Consider the following 24,408-nt stretch of genomic DNA (forward strand, 5'->3'; position numbering starts at 1 on the left):
TCTCCCTCTTTCTCTCTTTCTATCCTTCTTTCACCTTAGGCACGATAGGGGTGGAAGAGGATGCCGGTGATGATGATAAGAGAACAAAAAGGGGAGCTAGTGTCGGCAGCTGGAACAAGGCAAGGGCAAGACGGTGGAGGACGACGACCTCCAGCCCTTCCCTTTTAAAGAGGCGCCTCGCGGAAGCCCAATCGACGGGACGCAGTATAGAGGATAGGGGCCCACCACAACCGTTCTGGGGCCATGAAAGATAGAGTAGCATTTCAACTTCTCGGGTAAGCCTCAACGGGCTTTGTCCTCATTCAATACTCGCATTTAAATTTCTCAATTTTTTTAAAGGCATCAAAACCAAAAAAAGGTGCAAAAAGTGTGCTGAGGGATCCCAACTTGGGAACCCAACTGACCGAGGTTCGAAGGCCGGTCCGCGGAGGACTCAAGGCCGCCTTGTGTCAAACACAGCCAAGGGAGAAAACGCAGATGAGCCCCAGCAGCCCTCGTCTGACCTGCTCAGGCAGCGATTCAGGTCATCTTAACCTTCTCATCTGATCTGGACCTCAAGCCATGCCCACAGAATCTCCATCGTGCAGAGCCTAGCTGGCCACCTTAGTTGGTCGGACAACTCGGGCATCTGCTGGGAGACGGTTCGTGGAGCATTGGAATGCCACCTGCGGGCTATGCCGACCCTGTCACAAACGACTGTCAGACCTGGGGCCATGGGACTGTGTACATAGCGTAGTTTAAGAGATTAAGTCCGTCTTATCTCTTATTTACTTCGTTTATCTCTTATTTATCCCGTTTAAATAGGAGATAGGGCTAATCGATACAGAGGGGATCTACTCGAGATATATTCCGGTACGATTCCTTAGCTGGTGTTGGTTAGTATCTTTGTAACCCTGGTCTCTCGGATATATAAGGGAGGTCAGGGACCCCTCTAAAAACACGATCTCTAGGTCATTCTACACCTAAGACAATACAAACCACCATACAGGACGTAGGGTATTACGCGCTTTGCGGCCCGAACCTGTCTAAGATTTGTGTTCCTTGCACCTTCGAGTTCCTGATCTCAGCGTCTCTTCATCCAAAACTTACCACCTTGGGTATACCCCTCAGTGGGCAGCCGGTTAAACACCGACAGCTGGCGCGCCAGGTAGGGGGGCACGTCGAAGATCCACCGGCGAGCTCGATGGCATCTTTCACATTCATCAGGTCAGTTCCCTCCCCGGGAATGACATTTGTTTTTGGCTCGTGGGTCTGCATCGCAGATGGTGTGGGCAATTTTCGGCAATTCCTCGTCGACATGAGGCTGAAGACCTTCACTGCGGATCCTCGCAGCGACCTCGACAAGTTCGTCGACGAGCTCGACAACTTGCCGCTTCATGCTTCCACAACACAGATCGAGATGGAGTCTGCTTCAGGCTCGACTTGTTCTAGTGTTGCGGCAACTTACCCTGGTTTGGACTTGTTCCAATGTAGGGATCTGCATAGCCAACCCCAGCTTGGCTCAAACCAGCCACTGATCTTCAGGAGGCCAACGTCTCTGGGTCCCTCTCTATGTTAGAGAAGGACCTGAACTTTCTGCTCCAGGATGGCACGCCAGAAGCTACCGCGTGTCGGGGGGCTTCGGGTTGTTCTGGTACCAGCAATCTGGTGATCACCTCTTTGCCGGAGGGGCGCATCGTGCACTGGAGGGGCATGATGTTTTCCGATCTACTCGAGGTAGAGGGTCGACTTGTGGCTCACCTCGAGCCCTTGCCCTTTCAAGAGGGCAGGCCATTGGCTACCGTGGCGGAGGGGTCGGCTGAACTAGTCGACGAACGCTCTCATGTGCTTTCCTCCCGCCAGGTGCTAATGGTCGAAGAAGGCGAGGACGATGGGGATTTTCCCATCGTCAACTTTGAAGCGGTCTCCGAAGATGAGATCACGGCCAACGCCGGCGACGAGAACGATGCCGATCGTGAGGCGCGGAGGGCCAGGAACAGGGCCCGCACAATCCGGAGGAGGAGGGCCAATGAGCGTAGGTGATCTATGCATCGCGAGCTTGACCCTGAGTTCGCCGTTGTAAGCGAACGAGGTTTCAGGACTTCGGTGGCATACATCACCATGGTAACGGCCATCCTCGAGCGCAGCCATGATCCGGAAGTGCGTCAAGCACTCCTTTATGCGCAGAGGGCTTGGATCCAGCTGGATCAGCACAACCCGGCGTCCACCATCAGGGAGGAGCGCGTGGGTGAGAGTCGAAGTCAGGCTCACAGCCGAACGGCTGGCGGCCGTCCTCGACACCAACTCAGCAATGACAACGCTCGCGGGAGCCAGGCCCCTGGCGGGAGGCAGCAGCCACCGCAAGGGGGTCAGCCAGCACATCAATGAAGGTCGCGACGCGTGGACTGTGATTTCCTCCAGGCGCAAGGTCCGTGAAGAAGTCGAAACTTAAGGTACCGACTGTAGCGACCGATTCCCTGCTTTTTCTGCCGTTTCAGCAGCTACAAGTATCCAGAGGGCTTCAAACCGATCGGCATCACCAAGTACGACGGCAAGCAAGCCCCTCAGCAGTGGCTCCGTTGCTACTCCACGGCCATTGAGGTCGCAGGGGGTTCGAATATTACCAAAGTTGTCTACTTCCCGATGGCTTTGGACCCTGCGCCGCTCACTTGGTTGGAGAGCCTCAGTAACAACTCAATCGACTCCTTGGAGCGCCTCAAGAAGGTCTTCATCGACAACTTCCAGGGAGCGATTGCTCGTGCAGGTACTCGTCATGATCTTGCTCAGTGTAAGCAGGAATGTAACGGCTTCTGCGGTCCTACACACGTCGCTTTTTCGACGTCCGCGCCACCATCGCGAACATCTCGGAGGATGACATCATTGATTGTTTCTACAACGGCATCACCGACCTGGGCATCTACAGGGATTTCGGACGGAATAGGCCGAAGACTGTTGCGGGCCTTCATGATATGATGCACGATTGGTCCGAACAGGCAGACAAGATGCGGGAGCGGTTCCCGTGGCGTCAAGATAGCACTTTGCGGTGCCCAAACGACAACCGCAACGACAAAGGCTAGCGGGACTTTTCGGGTCCATCCCGGAAACGAAAGCCAGATGATGTCATCGCGGCTATTGATCGTCCTTCGCGAGGCAAGAAGTCTACGACGCAGGAGGAGTTCGAGAAACTCCTGTAGAAAAAGTGTCCATGGCATCCGGGCGCCAACCACGCCGCCATTGACTGCTACCACCTTCGGAGGACGTTCAGCAACTCCGGTGGTGGAAAGAGGAACAAGAAGCCTGCAGACAAAGAACCCGAGGACGACGATCAAGAGGATCATGGGCGCAACCCGAAGTTTCAAGACGCTTCGAAGGTCGTCAACGTCATTTTCGGGGGAGATGAGGATTTCGGTTCCAGGCGGGACCAGAAGCTGCTTCTCCGGGAGATTTTGTCCATTGAACCGGCGGTACCACGACCACTCCGTTGGTCGGAGGTCCCCATCTCGTTCTCTCGCGACGACCAGTGGACGAGCTTTTCGGAGCCTGGTAAGTTCCCCTTGGTCCTGGATCCTGTGGTGGCGGAGGTTAAGCTCACCAAGGTCCTCATTGATGGCGGGAGCGGGCTCAATCTCATTTTGGTCAGCACTCTGAAGAAAATGGGCCTGGATTTCAAGGACATGCTTCCCAGCAAGTCCCCCTTTTACGGCATTGTCCCAGGTAACACGGCACACCCGCTTGGTACGGTGGTCCTCCCAGTCACCTTCGGCACGCGGGAGAACTATCGTACCGAGTTCATCAAATTCGAAGTGGCTAACTTCGAATCTTCTTACCATGCAATATTGGGTCGTCCAGCACTCACCAAGTTTATGGCAGTGCCGCATTACGTTTATCTACTTCTCAAGATGCCAGGTCTCAGTGGGGTACTCACTCTCCGAGGCGACTTGAAGAAGTCGTACGACTGCAATCAGGAGGCGATCCAGTATGCTTCGACTACTCGCGTGCCAGATGCTTCGGGAGAAGTACTCGCGGCCGCGCAACAGCTTTCCTAGTTCAGGCTGGAGATTCCCTCCAAGAAGGCCAGCAAGTCGAGCATCCAGTCGACTGATGACGTGGCCCTCAAGACGATCCAGCTTCAGGAGGGAGATTCATCTAAGACCGCTATCATCGGCGCGGGCTTAGGTGACAAATAGGAACTCGTGCTCGTCAGCTTCCTTCGGGCTAACCGAGACATATTCGCGTGGAAACCAGCGGATATGCCAGGGGTGCCCAGGGAGTTGATCGAGCATGCTTTGAATGTACACCCGAAGGCTACGCCTAAAAAGCAATGCCTGCGAAGGTTTGCCCACGATAAGCGTGAGGCCATTAAACGGGAGATCGCTAAACTTCTCGCGGCTGGATTCATTAAAGAAGTAATCCATCCAGAGTGGGTAGCGAACCCCGTTCTTGTAAAGAAAAAGAACAATGAATGGAGAATGTGTGTCGACTACACTGATCTGAACAAGCACTGCCCAAAGGATCACTTTGGGCTGCCGCGCATTGACCAAGTTGTCGATTCAACGGCTGGTTGCGTCCTTTTTTGTTTTCTTGATTGTTACTTAGGTTATCGTCAGATCGCGCTCAAGGAGGAGGACCAAATCAAGACTGCATTCATCACCCCGTACGAGACATATGCCTACAAAACCATGTCCTTCGGGTTGAAGAATGCAGGAGCAACCTATCAACGTGTGATCTAGATGTGTTTCGCGGATCAGCTGCACCGGAATGTGGAAGCTTATGTGGATGACGTGGTCATCAAGTCCTGGGAGTCCAGCGACTTGATTGCAGATTTGGAGGAAACATTTAGCAGTCTACGCAGATTTCGGTGGAAACTCAATCCTACCAAGTGCGTTTTTGGAGTACCTTCCGGGAAATTGCTCGGGTTCATCGTTAGCAACCGGGGCATCGAAGCCAACCCTGTAAAAATCACAACCATCACTGATATGGAGGCTCCGGCCACAATCAAGGATGTGCAGAAGTTAACAGGTTGTATGGCGGCCCTGAACAGGTTCATCTCCGGACTCGGGGAGAGAGGACTACCTTTCTTCAAGCTCCTGGAGCGCCAAGATAAGTTCCAATGGACGGAGGAGGCCGAGCGGGCCCTGCAGGATCTGAAACATCATCTTCAGTCACCTCTGATCCTTACAGCACCGTTGCCAGGAGAGGATCTACTACTCTACATCGCGGTAACAACTCATGTTGTCAGCAGTGCTATCGTAGTCGAGCGAGGCGAGAACGGGCATGCGTTTGGAGTACAGAGGCCTGTCTACTTCGTCAGCGAAGTCCTCTCCGAATCCAAGGTACGGTATCCAGCTGTTCAAAAGCTTCTATATGCAATCTTAATCACATCAAGAAAGCTACGCCATTACTTCGACGAATACAAGATCACTGTGATCACGGATTTCCCGCTGGCGGATATTCTTCATAATCAAGACGCCACGGGGTGCATATCCAAGTGGGCAGTGGAACTGGGGGCTTTGTCAATCGACTTCAAGCCACACACTGCAATCAAGTCACAGGCTCTAGTCGACTTCATGGCTGAATGGAGGGAGAATCAAGTCCCAACTCCAGTAGACAAGCCAGAGCACTGGACCATGTACTTTGATGGGTCCCTCAAGCTCGACGGCGGCGGCGCTGGTGTTCTGCTTATTTCTCCACGAGGTGAACAATTGAAATATGTCCTTCAGATCCTGTGGGCGGTATCCAACAATGAAGCCGAGTATGAAGCCTTGCTTCACGGGCTTCGTTTGGTGATATCACTAGGGATCAAGCAACTACTTGTGTATGGCGATTCTCTTCTTGTCGTTCAACAAGTCAACAAAGAATGGGACTGCAACAAAGAGACGATGGATGCCTATGTACGGGAGGTGCGCAAGTTGGAAAGCAAATTTTCTGGCTTGGAGTTTCACCATGTGTTACGGGAGCACAATGTTGGTGCGGATATCCTGTCCAAATTGGGGTCAACACGTGCTCAGGTCCCGCCGGGAGTTTTCGTCCAGGAGCTCAAGCAGCCTTCAATCAAGCCATCTCCGCAGGTAACCATCGATGCGGGTTCCCAACAACCCGATCGAGAGGTTATGGTGCTGGGGGAGGACTGGCGAGAGGCTTTTATTGACTTCATCCACGATCAAAGGCTACCAGCAGGAATCGACGCCAGGAGCGCAGAGGCGGCACGCGTCCTGCGCAGAAGCAAGGGTTTTGTCCTGGTCGACGGCAAGCTCTACCGGCGCGGCGCTCGGTCAGGAGTTCTCATGAAGTGCGTCACAAAAGAAAATGGCTACAACATACTGCGGGAGATCCATGAGGGCGTCTGCGGATACCATGCGGCTTCAAGAACGCTGGTGGGGAAAGCATACAGGGCCGGTTTCTGGTGGCCCACTGCAGTGACCGACGCAGAGGATCTCGTGCGCAGATGCCAAAATTGTCAGTTTTTCGGCAAACAGCCCACAGCCTCATCACCATACCGCCATCCTGGCCTTTTGCTTGTTAGAGCCTCGACATGATTGGGCCCTTCACAACGGCGCCAGGCGGTTTCACCCATGTTCTGGTGGCCATTGACAAATTTACTAAGTGGATTGAGTACAAGCCGATAGCCAAGCTCACGCCAGATCGGGTCGTCGACTTCATCTCAGACATTTTGCACCGTTTCGGCTTCCCCAACACCATCGTCACGGACTTGGGATCAAATTTCACGGCCAACCAGTTCTGGAAGTTCTGCAAGAATGCTTGTATCGAAGTTAAGTATGTCTCGGTCGCACACCCAAGGGCCAATGGACAAGTCGAAAGGGCGAACGGCTTGATAATTGACGACCTCAAGAAGAGACTTTATGATGAAAACAGCAAGAAGGGAGGCAAATGGGTGCACGAGCTGCCACATGTCGTCTGGGGGCTCCGGACTCAGCCGTCCAAAGCCACAGGACAAACGCCTTTCTTCCTTGTATATGGATCGGAAGCTATTTTACCGGCCGATATCATGTGGAAGTCTCCAAGAGCCGAAATGTACAACGAAGGCGAGGCAGACGACGCGAGGCAGTTAGAGCTCGATTCTATCGAAGAGGCTCGCTGCACCGCTCTTGTTCAGTCAGCCCGATACCTGCAAGGGATCTGGCGATATCATGATCGCAACGTGAGGGAGCGGTCATTCAGCATTGGTGACTTGGTCTTGCGTCGCATCCAGAACGAATCCGGCCGACACAAGCTCAACTCAAGGTGGGAGGGCCCGTTCGTCGTCACGCAGGTCACTAGGCCCGGATCATATCGACTACAATATCCCGAGGGTCAGGATGTCCCGAACTCCTGGAACATTTAGAACTTGCGCAAGTTCTACCCATAAGGAGATGCCCGGTGATAGCTGAATCCCCGGGGGCTTGGAAGGTCTCTTTACCTCGAATCAATTTGGAGGCTATGTGCCACAAGATTCGGGTTGTACGTTCCTTCATTGGCGCACGATGGCCGCGGCCACGTGCAAACATTATATAAATCGACTTCTTGTCGTGAATGTTACGGAGGCTACCGCCACGTTCATATCTTATTGACTTCATTTTTTGAGGGAACCCTCGGCTCCGTCCAACTCCTTGCCACGACTCGATTTCCGCCGCGACCTTGGATGGTCGCTCACCATCGCATCTACTCCAACAAAATTGATCCGTTCGACTAGCTTACACCCAGTACATGGGAAAGGCTCGCATGAAGAGCTACCTCGACTACACCCTGAGTGTCCGCACTCAGAACAGTCTCGTCTCTGCCAAAAACACGGCAGACCCGCGGCAATGCCCGCACCTGCTCCTAAGAAGCTCGATCCGTCCATCCAGGTCCTACTTAGCTTGCAGAGCAGGCTCACAGCAGGAGCGATTTTCGACTACACTCAGAGTCGTCGCACTCGGGGTAGTCCTGTTTTTCTGCCATACGCACGGCAATTCCGCGATGATGCTCGCGTTCTTTCCTAACGAGTTTAGACCTACACGATCGGGTTGCGGCTAATCTGTTAGATGAACATTAGCTACCCTTCGGGTCGTTGCACCCAGGGAAGCGTCTACTACTTAAGCCTTGTAAGCCTGGATTCCAATTCAGCCTAGGGACATATACAAAGTAGAGACATCAAAAGAAATAATATATACAAGGAAGTGAATACTTGTTTCTAGTACCCTAATCCTGCATTACACTTTGAACTATACGCTCTAATACAGGTTGGGCCTCTAGGAGGTATCCATCAAATTGATCCTCGGTGCAGTCCGCCGCCATGCCTTGTGCAAATATTTCCAGCTGCGCGTTCGGCAAGAAGGACTTCACGACCGCGAGGGCATTGTTGACGCACGTGACAGGAGCCTCGGAGAGGAACTTGAATACTCTTTTCGGGGCCTCGCGGAGCCGCTCTAGCAGGGGCCGCGGGCTTGTTTTGCTTTCTTCCGGTGGATCCACCATATCCACCAGCTCTCGAGCGGCCCCCCTGAGGTCTTCGAGTTCTTTGCCAAGCGTCTTGATCCGCTGAAGGCTGTCGACGAACTGTCGCTCAGTGTCGCCGATCACCTTCTGCAGCCTCTCGACATCATCTGTACGGCGATAGAGCAGGTTCTTCATGTCAGTAAGTAGCTCTTCTTTACTCATTAAGATTCTCCTAAGCTCTATGGTGGAAAGCTTTTCAAAATCCAGGATGAGTCATACAATGCAAGTACTCGAGGGAAGCAATGGCTTACCTTGGTATGCTTTCTTTTGCTCCTTGAGCTGCTCCTGGTGCGCGTGCTTATTTGCCTCGAGCTCCCTCTTCTGTTCCTTGAGTTGTTGTTGGAGCTTGGCGTTGACCATCTCGAGATGAGAGTTCTCCGTCCTCTCGTCGTCAAGGCACTTTCTCAGGGCAGCAAGTTCCTTGCGGTCGCAGGCAATGGTCTTTAATTTCTCTGCTTGCTTCCGGGAGTGGGCGATCACTCTCTGCATAAAAAGGGGGAATCCAGATAAGCAATTCGATATAGTCACTGGCAGAGAGATTTTCAGGTCTTACCATGGCAAAATCATGCGCCTTCTTGAGGTTCTCTATGTTGCCATCGGTCAGCAGCAGGTCACCGGCCAGGCCGGCGGCAACGGCATCTTGACAATCCGACCCAGGCAGCAGCAGCTCAACGGGCCTCCTGGAGGTTCCCACGATTTCTTCAGCAGTCGGCAGCTGCGCACCTGCAATCACAAAAATCCTCAGCATACAGCATGCAGATCCCTGTAGCTTGCCGGGGCGGTCAGATGCTCACCTGCACCATCCGTAGGAGCGGTGCTGGGGGCTCGACTTGCTTCTCGCCACCAGCCCCGACCTCGACTTGTCGGAGCTCGGGAGGCGGCAGGTCGGGCAGCGTCGCGTCTGCCCCAGGGGCAGGCTCCGCGGGCTCTGACCCCGCTGGGGCCGATGGCTCGGGGGCTGATGCAGCTGTGACTGGCCCAGCGCTTGATGATTCCGCTCGGGTCGAAGACCCGGGGGCTGGGGTAGTCGAAGCTGGCGTCAGCTGGAGGTCCGCAGCACTTGCAGCTCTAATGAAGTCGAAGTTAGTCACCACACAAGTCGAAAGATCCTAAATTTATTGTGCAATCAGAGGCAGACTTACAGTACAGACTTCTTCTTCATAGCCCTTTTCATACGAATGGCCTGACGCGGCGTCCCGGTTGCTGGCGGTGGGGTTTCACCAGCTTGTGGCGCAGTCCCCGTTGCTGGCGGTGATGGCTGTGGCGGCCGATGGGCCTGTTCCTTCTTCTTCGGGCTCGGCTCGGGAGGAGGAAGCGGAAGGCCTACAGGACGACATTGTGAGCATGGCATAGTCTCAACATATAACAATGCATCAAAGCAGTAAGCTCTTACCCGGCAGACTCAAGCTCTTGCGCCTTTCGCTTGCGCACCAACCGACGGCCTTGCGGCACCAACGGCAAAGCGCCGGTCAACTCCATGGTTTGGTCGGAGGAGTTGGCCCGACGCGCTTCTCCTTCAGCCTCCTCCTCTGACCGGGAGCTCACATCCTCAGTGGATCCGCTGCTGCACAGGGCCGCAGTGATGCGAGCCCTTTTTGCCTCAACAACAGCACTGGGGAGGAGGTGGTCCGGCCGGGGGACGTCAGGCCGCGGTGGGTAGCTGCGGTACAGCTCTGTATGTCCCTGCAGAAGGTTCTTCAGTTCAATATTGGAGTAAACGAGGATATTTTCAGCAAAAAAGAAGTCGAATACTTACTGGTTTGGGCGGATTTCGTGTGGAAAATAATGTGGGCACGTACGGCACGGCGTCCACGTCTAGCAGCACTCGCTGGACTCGCTGGAGCGCGGCTTCATCTGGCAATTCCTCTGCGCACATGCGAGAAGGATCAGCGGGGCCTGTGTACTCGAATCCCAGGCGATGGTGCTGCTGGATTGGTTGGACGCGGCGCTTGAAAAATGCGAACATGACGGAGGCACCAGTCACTCCCTTCTTCTTCTGTGCCTCTATGATGTCCAGCAGCTCATCAACCCGATCCATCTCCCCACCAGAGGGTTCAAGATTCCACTCGGGCCTCACTACAGGTGGTCTGTTTGATTTCGTTGGGAGGTGGGGAGCATGGTTCTCGATATAAAACCAATGGTTTTTCCATCCAGGAAGGTTGGAGGGGAATTTGTATGTGAGATATTTGTCGCCGGCCTGCTGACGCAGTTGGATGCCGGCGCCCCCCACAACGGAAAGATTCTTGGATGTAGGCTATGGTTTGAGGCAGAAGAGGAAGCGGAAAAGATCCCAGTGGGGTTCGATTCCAAGGAAAGCTTCACAGAAATAGATATAAATTGAAATGTGGCAGATAGAATTGGGGTTGAGATGATGAAGCTCAAGCCCGTAGTAATACAGAAGGCCTCGGAAGAAGGAACAAGAGGGGAGGGCCAATCCCCGTTCAGCAAAGTGGAGAAATGTGACGATTTCGTCAACATTCTCCATGGGGAAAGGCTCACGGTAAGAGGGGCGCCAGTTGACAAGGTTCTTTTCTTGCAGCAACCCCTCGGAAACTAGGTTGTTCAGATAGTTGAGGGAGCACTTACTGTGTGTCCACTCAGCGGTCGAAGGCTGCGCCTCTTTCTTCTTCCCCTCGGTCTCTTCCTTCTTGGGCACCATCTCCGATTCGCTGGCCACGAGATGCTCGGGGGCTGCGGGGAGAGGGGCAGGGAGGTTGGAGCGGGAGGATTTCTTTGGGGGGGAGGTGGCGGCGTTTGGTTTTGATTGGGGATTTTGGCGGTTCTTGGCAAAAGGCAGATTGAAAGCATAGTTTTTTCCCACTGTTGTCGCGGGGTTATATAACCAGTGGAGTGGGGAAAGTTACTGTTCTGAAGTTCGAGGGTTGTTTTTTGGGAATATTCCGAAGATGAGAGGTCATTTGGTGGACTGTTTGGATTAAATATTCGATTAATCATTTTTTCAGGGCTCATTCGCCCGAAAAAAGGGGTTTTCCGGATTCATGATCTAATGTCCATCATTTGTATCATCATTTTGGTAATTTCTCAAGTTGTCATTTTTTAACCTGCATGCCGCGGTTTTCGGATCCTTATCTCCAAAATTGTGGGATTTGGATTCAAGGCTCGGGGGCTGCGGGATACGTGGCATCGACTACTTATTTTTCAAATTTCTTTGAAGGATAAGAAGGGTTACAGACTAACGGGACCCTCAGCCTGATTCTTCGATTCAATCTAAGGCTCGGGGGCTACTACATATGGAGTGCGATTTTTAAATCACACACCATAACAAAAATTCGGGGCATGAGCACCTCATAGCTTCGACGCAGCCAAACAAGTACTCGAAGAAGGACTTCAAGGCGAAGCTTCAGAAGAAGTCGAAGACTACTTCAAAAGTACTCGATAAGCCTACAGTACTCAGCTACGAAGAGCTCGGGGGCTTGTCAGACCCGGGGCCATGGGACTGTGTACATAGCGTAGTTTAAGAGATTAAGTCCGTCTTATCTCTTATTTACTTCGTTTATCTCTTATTTATCTTGTTTAAATAGGAGATAGGGCTAATCGATATAGAGGGGATCTACTCGAGATATGTTCCGGTACGATTCCTTTGCTGGTGTTGGTTAGTATCTTTGTAACCCTGGCCTCTCGGATATATAAGGGAGGTCAGGGACCCCTCTAAAAACACGATCTCTAGGTCATTCTACACCTAAGGCAATACAAACCACCATATAGGACGTAGGGTATTACGCGCTTTGCGGCCCGAACCTGTCTAAGCTTTGTGTTCCTTGCACCTTCGAGTTCCTGATCTCGGCTTCTCTTCACCCAAAACTTACCACCTTGGGTATACCCCTCGGTGGGCAGCCGGTTAAACACCGACAACGACGGACCTGGATTTCACTTGGACGCCTGGAATTTTGCCCGGGCACACCCGTTAGGAGCTCACCGAGCCCGTCAATCGAGCCATCAGGGCAAGTGACACCGGCTCAACCCCTCCGGTCGCGGAGACCGTGGATAGGGTCAACTCCACACATGTATGCACACGATGCCGCTGACCGGCCACCTTCCTGTGTGGCAAAGCCGGGGCAAGTCGGGGTACCGCGTTCTCACTCGGAGGGATGACAAAATTCCAGCCCCTGACCGGACTCACGGTAGGGAGCAGCAGGTTCAACGCGCTCTAGAATAAATGCAGTTTATTCCTGGCAAATAAATATTACAAAGTACAGTCAGCCTATGGCCGTTACAAAGTACAAAAACCCGTTACCACCATAAGGGTGGTAATGCTGGAAGCCTTGAGGAGGGCTGCTACAAGTGTGGGAAGACTGGGAGGAGCATCTTTGTCACAAGCCTTCTTCCTGCACCCTCTTCCTCAAGGATGGCTTGGCAGGGGATGACAATGAGCAGTCCATCTGCTGCCAGCACCAACTGAACTCCCTCGCCATCTCAAACGACAACGAGGAGCTCTTCCCCATCTCCAGTCGGTTAGGAAGGGCAAGCCTCCTCATAAAGCAAACTGGGGGTGAGAAACACGGGGAAGCCAAACCTGCTCAGGGCCTAGGCAATCCTCGCGGGCGCTCTCGACATGAGGCAGGAACGAGGAGTTCCTCCCCGTTTTAGGGCCCGGCCAGTGGAAGCACTGAAACATCCACAGCCTAAGGCTGGCATTCCCCCCATAGTCGCACGAGGCGCATGGGGAAGCAGCGTTGAACGCCGGATGGAAACAAAGACCTACCTGCACACCCGCTCCCCTCGATCATCCGAGCGGAACACTTGAAGGACCGGGCGTACGGCACGTGCTATCCCCTGCCGCTTGTAAGCATTCTTCTAGCATGAGATGCTAAAAGGAACCACCGGCTCCGTCAGGTGGATGCACACTGGCTGAGAGCAGCTCCATTGTACAAGACTAGGCTCACCCATGACTCAAGTTTTGGATGAGTTTGAAAGACAAGGGCCTGATGACCCCTATTTATAGTCGCTCGTGCACTTTCGTGTCCCATGAGCTAGCTTTGCCGCGTGGCGCACGACTCCACCTCAAAAGGATGGAATGGGGGAAACAGGGAGATACCCCTCAATGGTGGGCCGTCGTGACGTAACAGGCAGGCCTTGATATTCCGCATCAAAAATGGGCGGCGGGTGCCGCTGTGGCGCATTAACTACGCGGGCAGATCAGGGCGACCCCAATGGATCCACGGTCACAAGAGGGATTCTATCAAACGCTGTGCCTCCCTGCAGCCGAAGCAGCGTGATGCGACTTCTGACTCTACGCTAAAACACAACGCAACGAAAGAAGCGCCTTCACAATTAAACAAATTGCAAAGCTGCTCGGGGGCCTCTGGCAGGTCCAGGGACTCGGGGTCCCCAGCGGTCCCACTTCCCACTGGCATTTTGGCTAGCCCAAGACGGCATCTGGAATGAATGATCGTCCTCGTGGGCTGTGACTTCGTCCAGACCGCCTAGGCCCGTGATCCTGACCGGCCGGCCAGTCGGAAGGTCAGGGACGCTCGGGGACTACGTCCGAACCATGGCTATGACCGAGATCCCTAACCTAGCTCCGCCTTACACGCATCATTGTCCCCGACCGGCGAGGCCGAGGCTAGCCGGAACTTGCGTACTGGCGGGCCCCGGGAGCAGGTGCGGCAGATAAGGATGCATGCCAAATTCAACTTGCCGTATGGGGCCAACCACTCCCTCCACGGGGAAGTACAGTTCCCCTTTGCTACCACAACAGCGGGACACTATTCGACTTGCCCGTCCTCACAAAGGGATGGGGCACGACGTCATTATGATATGGCGAACACGCCTCCATCACGACGGAGTGATAGGGCATAGCGCCGAGATGGGGCGTGACTGCCATACCGTACTTATCAGTGCACCCCCGCCCCCCGACCGACAAAGCACGACGCACAGGGACAGAACATGATGTCCACTCTGCGACACAGAGTATGGGCGGTGGCTACCAAGGACTCTCACTGACGGAGTTGGTGGTCCCCACTGACGGAGCTGATGACCCGAACCAGTAGGGCAAGGAAGCTCTCTCTCTCTCTCTCTCTCTCTCTCTCTCTCTCTCTCTCTCTCTCTCTCTCTCTCTCTCTCTTTCTCTCAATATCCCAGTTCCCCTATAAGGAGGGCCCTCCTGGACTATAAAAGGAAGGGTCAACACCCAAAAAAAGGTACCGAGATCCAAGAGATTCATCCTCACTTGAAAACTCGTAACTCTCCAAACTCTCACGAGCACCCACTACTGCAGATCCAGGCATTAGTACTAGGTGGGAACCCACGGTTAGTACCGGTTCCCCGCCCGGTACCGCCTTGGCGGTACTAAAGTGGCATGCAATTCTGGGTACACAGGGCAGCCACATAGGGCAGTTAGGGTCGCAGTTTAGTACTGGCTGGTGTTACCAGCCGTACTAAGTTCATTTTTTTGTTTTATTTTTTGTTTTTTCTTTCCTTTTCCTTTTTAGTTTTAATTTGTATTCATATTCGTATTCTATCCATATTTGTCTGCGTATAGCTAGCATTCGTATTCATATTTATATCTCGTATAGCAAAGACTACATATATATTAATTATATATGTACACTTTATATACACTTCAAATATTACACTTGGGATCAAATATTATAAATATTACAAGTAGCCGCATAAGTTGTTTCATTACAAGTACTTTAAATATTACTCTTATTCATCGTCTTCCTTGTTTTCATCCAATTGATCCATGCTTCTCCTATGATCGGCATAAAATTCACCTACGGGATTTATCACCTCATCCATTAGGAATCCACAGAGTGATTCTTGAATTTCCCTAACTCTTTTCAGTTCGATGAGGCCTTCTTTCATTTTCCAAAACTATCACATACAAACATGATTATTTCAAATTCATACATGTACGTCATTAAATGCAAGAAATTGTTATTAATTTGATATGTGCATCGAAATCTTTTTGTATCATTTTGTTTGGGCCGGTAAAGTCGTGGATCCACTCACATACGTAATAGCCACATAAGTTGTTTACTTCCGCCTGTCTCATATACTATATATAAATGAGTTATGAAATATTCATGGTGTTTAAAGAAATGACACTAGGTGTGACAATTGTATTCATACCGAAAAGTCTGTCTTGTTATAAAGATCAGACGGCGTGTCAACGACTCCTATGTGCTTTTTGATGAAGCAAGCCCATGGCTTCTAGATGATGTCTATGAAGTTTTGATATTATGTTATTGGCGTCCTCTTTCCATCGAACACCACAACTCGAGCTCGATCAATCTCGATACTGAGCAAGATCCAGTAAAAGCTGTTGATACACATATACAGATTAAATGGTGGGTATACTTATTATCAAATTGAAGGGATGAAAACAGAGTTGGAGTACTCATTTGAAGTTGTACGACAACAGAATGAATGTACAAGTATGCTGCCTATCCAAGGCCCCGAATACATTATTCTTGGTCCGATTTGGCCATCTGTTTACACGATTCTCGTTTATAACATTTGGGTCCATGAAGCCGATGTGATAGTACCCTTTCTTCGGCATTCTTTCACCTTCAACCTACATGATACAAAAAAAAAGAGGGGATGAGAAAGCACATAAGTAGTTGAGCTATAATATAAAAAATGAGAGGAAACACTTACATAAGAAATACACTGACGAGAGACTTGTCCAGGGCATCTTGATGGTAAAGAAACCAAAGACTCACAAACTCGATCCATACGTTAGCTAGCGCCCGATGTAAATCACTATCTTTAACCCGAGCTGCGAACATTACGTCTCCATCTGCAGTGGCCCTCATGTACCATTCATGCAACTCACGCATTCTTGTTGGTAGCATATTCAGCAAACTCAGGCCACATAAGAGTTTCCCCCATTATAAATGATTTTCTTCCTGCCCCTAGGTGAATCGGGATTGGAACCTCCCCTCGGAGTTGAGCTTTTGTGAGTTTCGTTTCTGCCACAAACTTGACCTTAGCTTCATCCTCTTTTGAAAGCACTTGGAGTGGAAGTATCAATTGTGGGGGTTGTTCTCCGAGCTGGGGAATGTTTTTGCCCCGATGATTACTCTTCTTCTGATAAGACTTTGTGATTGAGCGGCTGTAGTCCGACAATGTTTCTTTCTCCCTTGGTTGGCACATGGTTACGAAGAACTTCTGCTCAGCTGGATTCACTGGTTGCTTCGGCTCAGGCTTACTTAGCGCAAATTGCTCTTGAACCTCTTTTCTCACATGCTCATTCAATTCCTCTTCAGTCATTTCGTATGCTAACTTCGGAGGTGGAGGCTTCTCTTTCTTATTAGCTGGGTTCTTCTTCGCCTTAGGAGGTGGTGGTGGCGGGACCTATGCCTTTGCTTTCTTCTTCACCTTAGGAGGTGGTACTGGACTCGTGCTGGGGTCCCTTGGAGTGGGTGGTGACTGCGGATCCATGCTGGGGTCCCTTTGTGCAGATGGTGACGGCGGACCCATGCTGGGGTCCCTTTGTGCGTGTGGTGACCACGGACCCATGCTGGGGTCCCTTTGTGCATGTGGTGATGGTGGACCCATGCTGGGTGTTGGCTTTGGCGATCTTGGCCCTGGGCTCTGAGCCAATGCTATGGGATCTATGGCTCCTTGCGGAAATCTTATGTAGTGCTTGTTCCAAAAGATCCAAGTGTGGAGCCCATGTTGTAGTTCCTCTTCTCCATCGCCTCCAGGGATCTCGAGGTCAAGGTCTTCCCATCCTTTCTTGACCCAATCAACCATGACTCTAGCATATCCTTCAGGAATTGGCACGCCATGAATTTTCCCACCTTGGATAGGTACTTCGTTAATACCGTGAACCACTAATTTGACCTTTTTCCTCTGCTGATAAAGATGCTCGCAAGGGATCCTCATGGTGATGTCGTCCACGGGGTAATGTTGTTGTTTGTTCGTAACCATTTCAGTTTGGTCTCTGCCAGCCGGATGCTCCGTGGAAGCGACGCTGCTACGGCGTTGAGAGCCGGGGCTGCTCTCCATTTTAGGAGCTGAAGGAGCCTCTTGTAGTCATTGGCTAGCTTCCATTGCACCTTCAATCGAAGCTACTCATTCTTCTAGGGCACGCATCTTCTCTTCCTGTTCAGTCTTCCTTCTGCATCGGCTTCGATAAGTGTTGATATCTGCACTAAAGCCATGCTTCCATGGAACTACGCCCATGCCTCGTTCACGTCCTATATCTTTTGGTGTCCCAAGAGCGTATGTCAGCTCATCTTTCTCTCTATCAGGCTTCAAAGTGCCTTCAGCAATGGCCTTTAGTGCCATATCAAGCTTGTCGGCCGCTTCTCTTGTTCGATCGGTAGTCACAAATGATCCATCATCCATGTTTAGTGTACCCCCATGAGCATAAAAGAAATACTTAGCTTGCAATGGCCAATTGAAAGTTGCCGGTATGATTCCTCTTGCCATTAGGTCTTCTTCCATCTTCAGCCATTTCGGAATTGCCGAAGAATAACCTCCTTGGCCAAGATGATGGAAGTGATCGCATTGTCTTTGTTTCGTCTTGCTCGCTCCTTGCTTTCCTCGGACAACTTGTACTGCACAAATTCATCCCAAAAAGGACGTTGCTTCTTGTAGTTATTCTCAAAGACTGGCGTGAGGCCCTTTTTGACGTAGTCTTTGTTCAAGTTTTTCTTGAACATTTGGAAAGCAATAGCCATCTTCTTCATGACCCAATCCTTCAACACTCCCTCTTTATCCTCTGAAAAATTGAAGTGCAGTTTTACCTCTCTCCATAATATTTCCTTCTCCATGTCGGTGATGATGTCTGCATCATTATCAGTGACTTTATTTTTCTTCTGTAGTTTGTAGCTAATGGGGATGTTTTCCCGGATAAAATATCCACATTGATTGACCAATGTCCTATCAACACCCTTGGGAGCCATTGGTTCACCGTCCTCTTTCAATAAGGTCATGTTGGTACGCCCCGCCATCTTTTTCTTCGAGCCTCATCTCCGTTTTGGCTTCCTCGATCCAAATGCCTAGAAAAAGATCTATTAATACACGCATTTCATACGTAGAGAGTATACACACACACACACACATATATATGTATATATATGTATATATATATATCATGTTAATTTAGATATCATTTTATATATGCATGAATTTCATATACCTCGGCTTGAACCTCTTCCTAAGCAATTTCCATCTGCTCATCATTGCCATCGCCAGTATCATTGAGATATTGGCTGTCGTCATCCTCCGGGTGCATCATCTTCGAGGGATGGTGGGTGATTGGTTCCTTCACGAATTATGTGAAGGAAATCCTCGTCGTAATCAATAGGACTCATTTCAATTCCTATGCAAACAAAATATGCAATGTCTATAATATTCTACAACACTCAACACTATTCTTAAATATTCTACAAATTTCTATAATTTTCTACAATTTCTATAATTTTCTACAATATTCTTCAAATTTCTATAATTTTATAAATATTCTACAAATATTCCCTACAATTTTTTACCATTGTCTACAATATTCTAAAAATTTCTATAATTTTCTACTATTCCCTAATATTTTTCACCTACTTCTACAATATTCAACATTATTCTAAAATTTTCTACCATTTTCTATAATATTATAAAAGTTTCTACAATTTTCTACTTTTCCCTACAATTTTTCACCTTCTTCTACAATATTCTACGCTATTCTACAATATTCTACATTAAATATATTTTTCTACAATATTGTACACTATTCTACAATTTTTACAATATTCTAAAAATTTCTATAATTTTCTACTATTCCCTACCATTTTTCACCTTCTTCTACAACATTCTACAATAAATACATTTTTCTATAATACTCTACAATATTTTACCATTTTCTACAAATTTGTATAATTTTCTATCATTTTCTACCACAATTACAAAATTTAAAAAAATTATAAAGGCTGACGACAGCAAGCGTGGGCTTACGTCAGCGGGGCGTAGGGACGCAATGGCGTGCGTGGGGCAGGCGGCTGAGGGCATGGTGAGGGCGGCCGAGGGCGTGGCGGTGGCGGGCGCGCGTGGCGGCAAAGGCCGGCGGTGAGGGCTAGGGTGCGGCGCGGCGGTGAGGGGCTGTGGCGCCATAGTCTAGGTCAGAGGGTAGCACCGCTTCAGCCCCGTATGTTAGGAAGAATGGGGTGAACCCCGTGGATTGATTGGGACTTGTCCTCAGGCTTCAGAGGATGGCTGGGTGTTCCTGGACCCAGCGCCCAACAAACTTTTTGAGCTGGTCGAAGATGCGAGGCTTGAGTCCCTGGAGGACCATTCCGTTCGCCCTTTCAACCTGCCCATTGGTGTGTGGGTGCCCGATCGACACCCAGTCGATCCTGATCCCGTATCCGTCAGCGAGCTCCAAGAACCTCTTGCCTATAAAGTTGGTCCCATTGTATGTGATGATGGTGTTGGGCACTCCGAATCGGTAGACAATGTCAAGGAAGAACTTGACGGCCTCCTAGGAGTTGGTTTTGGCGATGGGTTTCGCCTCGATCCACTCGGTGAACTTGTCCACCACGATAAGCAGGTGAGTGAAACCACCACGAGCCCTCTTGAGAGGCCTGACCATGTCAAGGCCCCAGACCACGAACGGCCAAGTGAAGGGGATGGTCTGAAGTGCCTGCACTGGCAAGTGGGTCTGCTGAGTGTAGAACTGACACCGTTTACACGTGCGGATGACCTCCTCCACGTCGTGCAGTTTGGTGGGCCAGTAAAAGCCTTGGCAAAAGGCCTTTCCAATCAGCGACCGTCGGGCCTCGTGGTGCCCGCAGATGCCAGCATGGATCTCCAGAAGGAGGTCCTTGCCTTGTTGGGTGAGGATGCATTTCATGAGCATTCCTATCCCCGACGGGCTATGTTTGTAAAGTTCGCCGTCGATGGTAAAAAAACATCTTGGCATGACGAGTAATCCTTCACGCCTCGGTTCAGTCAGTTGGGAGGGCCTCATCGAGGAGATAGACCAGAAGATGCACCCTCCAGTTGGAGTCGATTACCGCTGTGTCGGCTGCGGGAATCGTAACCTCCATCGCGAGGCAGTTAGGGCCCCCGAGCCCTTGGTCGGGGGACGCCTGGTCGGGAGGCACCGGACCGGGGCACCCGGGCATCGGGTTGGACGGCCTCTAAGGCGGGTCTGGCTTGACGCGGATTGAGAGCGCATGTAGATCGTTGATGAAGACCCTGCTAGGAACAGGATCCCGCTGGGCCGCCATCATGGCGAGTGCGGGACCTGATGCAACTCGAATCCTCGGAATTTGTCCTCCAGTTTGCGCGCCTTCTGGCAGTATGCGTTCATGAGGGAGCTTTCGCAGTTGGACTCCTTCATGACTTGGTCCACCACCAGCTTGGAGTCACCGTAGGCGTAGAGCCGGGTTGCTCCGAGCTCAATGGCAATACGGAGGCCATTGATGAGCCCCTCGTATTCAATGACATTGTTCAAGGCTGAGAAGTGGAGGCGGATCATGTAGTGGAGCTTATTCCCCTCGGGCGAGATCAGCACCACACCGGCCCCTGCGCCGGGTCCCATAACTGACCCATCGAAGTACAGGGTCCAGTATTCATGGACGACATCTAGAGTCAGGGTTTGGACTTCCGTCTACTCGGCCACGAAGTCGGCCAAGGCCTGCAACTTGATGGCGGTGCGGGGAGCGTACTTGACATCGTAGCCCATGAGCTCAAGTGCCCATTTGAAGATCCCTCCCATAGCGTCGCGGTTGTTGACGACCTCCCCGAGTGGGAATGAGGTGATGACGGTGACCTCATGTTCAGTGAAATAGTGCTACAGCTTCTTAGTCGCCATAAGCACGGCGTATAAGAGCTTCTGCACTTGCGTGTAGCGGGCCTTGGTCTCGGTGAGTACCTCACTAACAAATTACACCGGTCGTTGAACCTTCAGCGCATGGCCCGGTTCCTCCCTTTCGACTACAAGAGCGGCGCTGACCACGTGTGTTGTTACCACGAGGTACAGTAGGAGAGGTTCAAGTTGCTCGAGAGCAACGAGGACTGGGGCCGAGGTTAGCAACACTTTAAGGCTATCCAAGGCTTGCTGAGCCTCCTCCGTCCAGATGAACGCATCTGACTTTTTGAGGAGCTTGTAGAGGGGCATCCTCAGCTCGCCTAGTCGAGATATGAATCGACTGAGGGCGGCCAAACAACCGGTGAGCCATTGTACGCCTTTCACGTTGTGTATGGGGCCCATCCTGGCGATGGCCGTGATTTTTTCGGGGTTGGTTTCGATGCCATGCTTGGACACTATCTATCCGAGTAGCTTCCCCTTTGGAAGCCCGAAAGTGCATTTTTCGAGATTCAATTTGATGCTAAACCTTCGGAGGTTGGCAAACGTGGCGTCCACCATGGCGATCAAATCACTCGCGCGAGGCACTTTCACCGCTACGTCATCCACATCGACGGCGATTGTGGTTTTTGGCGGTTCGAGCTGGTGGGGCTGCCAAGGCGGATTGATCCGATTGATGAAACATTTTTGCATGCAACACTGGTAGGTGGCGCCAGGGTTCTTCAGGCCGAACAGCATGGTGACGTAGTAGTACATGCTGAATGGGGTGATGAAAGAGGTCGCAAGCTAGTCGGATTCTTTCATCACGATCAGGTGATAGCCCGAGTAGGCATCCAGAAAAGAGAGGACTTCGCATCCTGATGTGGAATCGACTATGTGGTCTATGCGCGGCAAAGGGAAAGGATCCTTGGGACATGCCTTGTTAAGGCCAGTATAGTCAACACACATTCTTCATTTCCCATTCTTCTTTTTTACAAGGATAGGATTGGCAAGCCAGTCAGAGTGATACACTTCCTTGATGATACCAGCTGCCAGGAGCTTGGCAATCTCCTCGCCCATGGCCCTGCACCTCTCATCATCGAAACAGCGCAGGCGTTGGTGCACGGGCTTGGAACCTGACGTGATGCGGAGCTCATGCTCGGCGACCTCCCTCGAGATGCCTGCCATGTCAGAGGGCTTCCATGCAAAGGCATCACGATTGGCACACAGGAAGTCGATGAGCGTGCTTTCCTATTTGGTCGGAAGCTAGGTCCCGATCCGCATGGTCTCGGTCGGGTCGTTGGGGTCAACCTCAATCGCCTTGGTATCCTCAGTCAGGCGTAAGGCGCTGGATGGGGTCGGCTCTTTGCGGTCGGGAGCATCCTCCACCACCGTCTCGTGAAGCCTCTTGAGCTCGGCGGAGTTGGCGATGACGGTGGCAAGCTCGAAGTGCTAGCGGTGATAGGCATACGCCTATTCAAAGGAGCCGCTCACCATGATGATGTCGTTCGGTCCTGGCATCTTCGGCTTGAGGTAGATGTAGTTGGGGACCTCTATAAACATGGCATAGTGCAGACGCTCGAGGATGACGTGGTATGACCCCTCGAAATCCACCACCTCGAAGATCAGGGTCTCAGTGCGGAAGTTGCCGTGGTCACCTAACGTGACAGGCAGGTCTATATTTCCCAAGGGGTACGCCCTCATGCCTGGGATGATACCGAGGAAGGGGAAAAATGGAGGCGCGGAGCTTGGACTACAAGATGCCCATGGCATCAAGGGTCTCAACATACTAAATGTTGAGGCTGCTGCCCCCATCCATCAGCACCTTGGTCAGGCGCTTGTTGCCGACGATGGGTCAATAATGAGCGGGTGGCTCCCCAGTCGAGGAACGTTGGGAGGGTGGTCGCCCCGATCAAATGTTATTGGAGTGCTCGACCAACGGAGGAACTTGGGGACGGCGCCCTTGGTGGGCAAAACTCCCGTAGTTGGACCTTGTGTTGACGCTTGGAGCAGTTGTCCTCAGGACCTCCGAAGATCATGAGACATCAATCTAGCTTAGGGAAGCTGTTCCTTTCCTTTGCCGATGCTCCCTGATTTTTGGGCACCTCCTCATTGCTGTCCCCGCCCTTGCGCCTGCTAGTCTGACCCAGCATGCGCTTGAAAAGCTCGCAGTCCTTGAGCTCGTGCTTGACGGGATAGCCGTGATTGGTGCACGGCTTTTCCAGGAGCTGCTCGAAGCGGTCAGTGTTGCCCTATCGCTTGCTCGCGCGGTCGGTCGCCGTGACCGTGTTAGGGTTGGGACGACGCCAGTCCTTCTTCTTCCTTTTCCCCTACCCTGAGGAGGGGCCCTCATCCTGGTCCTCCCGCTTGGCCTTGCCTTTGGCCCAGCCATCGGTGAAGACTGCCCTGACCGCCTCCTCGCTGGAGGCGTGGTTGGTGGCGATGTCTAGGAGCTTGCGGGTAGTGCGCAGCTTCCAGCAATCGAGCTTGTGAATTAGGGACTTGCAGGTGGTCCCAGAGAGGAATACGCTAACAATGTCTGCATCGATGACATCAGGGAGGGAATTGCATTGCTTGGAGAACCGGCGAATGTAGTACTGCAGGGACTCGCCAGGCCCAATTTGCAGCTCTTGAGGTCCCATGAGTTTCCAGGGCGCACGTACGTCCCCTGGAAATTCCCAATGAAGACTTGTTTGAGCTCTACTCAGCTATGGGTGCTGTTGGGTGGCAAGAATTCGAGCCACGCTTGAACGTACTCCCTAACACATATGGGGAGGTGCTGGATGTTGAAGTAATCATCACTCGCTCCTTTGGCCCGACAAACGAGCCGGAAGCCTTCCAGCCATACGACAGGGTTTGTCACCCCAGTGTACTTGGTGATGTTAGTGGGCGGTCGGAAGTGCGGCGGGAATGGCGCTTTCTGGATGCGATGATCGAAGGACCGCAGGCCTGGGCCGTCTGGACTAGGCTCTGGCCGCCGTCCTAATTGCACGGTCAACCACCACGCCTGGGGGCGCCTCCTCGTGCTCCCCCTCGGGTTGGTGAGCACCAGCCAAGTCCGCGGTGGCCCGGTCGACATCGGCACTGCAGCGCGCCAGTTGCCACGAGTGGATGACGCTACACGCGTTGTAGTTGGGCTCGAGCCGGCCACGCACTGGCGGGCGTTGCGAGGCGGGCACCAGATCGGGGTGAGGTGC

The 24,408-nt window shown here is 51.7% G+C and overlaps 1 protein-coding gene across 1 annotated transcript; it reads right to left on the reverse strand.

The window, feature by feature from the left end:
- Nucleotides 1-20,650: 20,650 nt before the first annotated feature.
- Nucleotides 20,651-22,399, reverse strand: LOC112900668 (uncharacterized protein Mb2253c-like). The gene is made up of 2 exons (XM_025969499.1): nt 22,258-22,399; nt 20,651-20,967 (listed from the first exon to the last, which is right to left on the reverse strand). The coding sequence occupies exons 1-2, from the start codon at nt 22,397-22,399 to the stop codon at nt 20,651-20,653; spliced, it is 459 nt and encodes a 152-aa protein (XP_025825284.1).
- Nucleotides 22,400-24,408: the final 2,009 nt, after the last annotated feature.

Source organism: Panicum hallii, chromosome 7, assembly GCF_002211085.1.
Source record: "Panicum hallii strain FIL2 chromosome 7, PHallii_v3.1, whole genome shotgun sequence".
Classification (NCBI taxonomy): domain Eukaryota; kingdom Viridiplantae; phylum Streptophyta; class Magnoliopsida; order Poales; family Poaceae; genus Panicum; species Panicum hallii.

Excerpts from the sequence above, each read along its gene's own strand:
- LOC112900668 (XM_025969499.1), bottom strand. The coding sequence starts at position 22,399 with ATGGCAGGCATCTCGAGGGAGGTCGCCGAGCATGAGCTCCGCATCACG. Across the intron at positions 20,968-22,257 it reads TGCCAAGCTCCTGGCAGCTG|TTATGGGACCCGGCGCAGGG; the intron begins GTATCATCAAGG and ends TCGATGGGTCAG.